We start from the raw sequence: 1,995 nt of genomic DNA, 5'->3' as shown, positions 1-1,995 counted from the left end.
TCTCTCTCTCTCTCTCTCTCTCTCTCTCTCTCTCTCTCTCTCTTCAATCTATGACACGCGAATTTAAAACGACACCGGGAACCGTATTAATGTGTTTAAACGCTCTTTACGAGATTACGTGCTCTTTACGAGGTTATAAGTTGACCTGGTTAATACGATGCCGGGCTAAACTGTTTCGCCACCGCAGAGAAGCCTGGGAAATTACCGCGACACCTGCATAAAGTTCACCCGCGGCAAAATCGCTTTCCTCCCCGTCTAAAAAAAGAATCGCACGGCCTATTACGTAGACGAGAACGCGTATATATAAACTTGTTCCGCGCTCGTGTACGTGCCCCTCGTAGTACGTGTGTTCCTTGAGAAACGGGAAGAGAGGGAGATAGAGGTGGTTTTAAATCCTCTTTTAAAAATTCACTCTCCCATCCATCTATTCGCAGACGAAACCAAGTGGAGGAGAGGAAACGGTTGATATGCGAGGCGGAAAGAGAACGAAGGGAGGCGATCCTCCGGAAGAACCAAGAGAGGGAGGCGCGTATCGAGGCGAAGAAGAAGAACGAGAGGTCGCACATCGTGTTCGCTTTTGGAAGCTCGACACCGAGGATGTTGGAGCCGGCCGACACCGGCGGTTCCACTTTCTGGGGTACCCGTCGAGCAACGTCCACCACCAATGTCATGATGTTCTCCGCCGCTCAACCGTTGACCAGGAGGTCTTCCGAAAGGGAGCTCGATGGCAGCAAGAAACGAGCCACGTCCGCTGGTGGACTCGATCGGAAACCTGGCGAAGGTTAGTGCAAATTTTATTTCATCGACTTGGAGAATGTTTCTATATCCCATAGATAGATAATTCAAAATACATGTTTCGATATTTGTGAATATATATATATATATATAATTTATTCGATACGACGGACGAATATTATTCGTTATATTCGTTAGGGAAAAGAACTGTTCCTTTTCATATGTAACGTCGGTGTCGATATTATATCGATCGAAGCATGTAATATACATGTAGAAATTGTTTGACGTCTGTCGTTAACGTCGGTATATAAATGGCGACCAAAGTATACGTACGCGTATGATCGCGAGAAGATTCGTGTAAAGAATATCGTTAGCGAATATCGTGTCGTTGGTGTAACAATACTCCTTTCCCACGTTGGCACCAAGAAAACCGTGGAAATGGTTGAGACGTACAGCGAAGGCCGCTTCTTTTCTCACTGCGTTCTGTCTACACAGCGCTTCTAGTGCTCTATAGTTGCGTAATCGATGCGCCGCAGCGTGTAACGCATGGATGCACTACGTTCCAGAAAGATTACGCAAAAAACGAACGAGATATAATTTATATATTTGCCGTGCGTTGCTTGCCGCTACTTTTCTTTCGGTTGTTTTTTTTTTTTTTTTTTTTTTTTTTCTTTTTTTTTTCATTTTCAAATCGGTCAATTCGCGAAGGAAACGTTGGAAAGTTGTTTTTTAAAATCGAAATTTTAGTCTCGCGATAAATCAAACGAAAATAAAATATATAAATTTTGATCAAAATGTATTTGATTAGCGAACACTACACATCAACCACCAACACACGTAATCAATTGTACACGATATTTCCACGTTTACGATGAAAAGGAATTATTGCGTTACGAAGCATGAGAAATCGTGTCTATTGCTCGAAAAAATGATTTCGTTATCCTACTCGTAATGTGTCTTACATTTCCTGTGTCTTTTTTCAGATTTTTCATGTGATATTTTTTTTTTTTTGTCTTATATATTTTTTGCAGCCAAATCCACCGATTTTAATTTTGCCGCGCATTTTATCGAATGCAATTCAGTTATTCAATTATTATTAACGATGCGATCTCAACCAAATTTTCTTTTCTTTTTTTTTCTTTTTTTTTTGCTACAATGTCATATTCTTTTGCCAACATAATTTCTTCTCATATACATACACGAGAAGCACCTCATCTTCGCTCGTTGACTTCTCTGTAATACCGTATATTTTATTACAAG

General features: G+C 40.9%; 1 protein-coding gene across 27 annotated transcripts in view; it reads left to right on the top strand.

Moving 5' to 3' along the window:
* The window catches only part of LOC102678731 (inner centromere protein-like), a 148,650-nt gene that overhangs the window by 135,501 nt on the left and 11,154 nt on the right, over positions 1-1,995 (top strand). For all 27 annotated transcript variants that reach the window (XM_006622399.2, XM_006622395.2, XM_006622397.2 and 24 more), the window contains one exon: positions 435-781. In XM_006622399.2, the coding sequence (XP_006622462.2) occupies positions 435-781 (347 nt within the window). The remainder of the gene's footprint in view (positions 1-434; positions 782-1,995) is intronic.

The sequence above is a fragment of the Apis dorsata genome, unplaced genomic scaffold (genome assembly GCF_000469605.1).
Source record: "Apis dorsata unplaced genomic scaffold, Apis dorsata 1.3 scaffold_683, whole genome shotgun sequence".
Taxonomy (NCBI): domain Eukaryota; kingdom Metazoa; phylum Arthropoda; class Insecta; order Hymenoptera; family Apidae; genus Apis; species Apis dorsata.
Note: the sequence above shows the minus strand (reverse complement) of the source record. Positions and strands in the feature narration are given on the sequence as shown.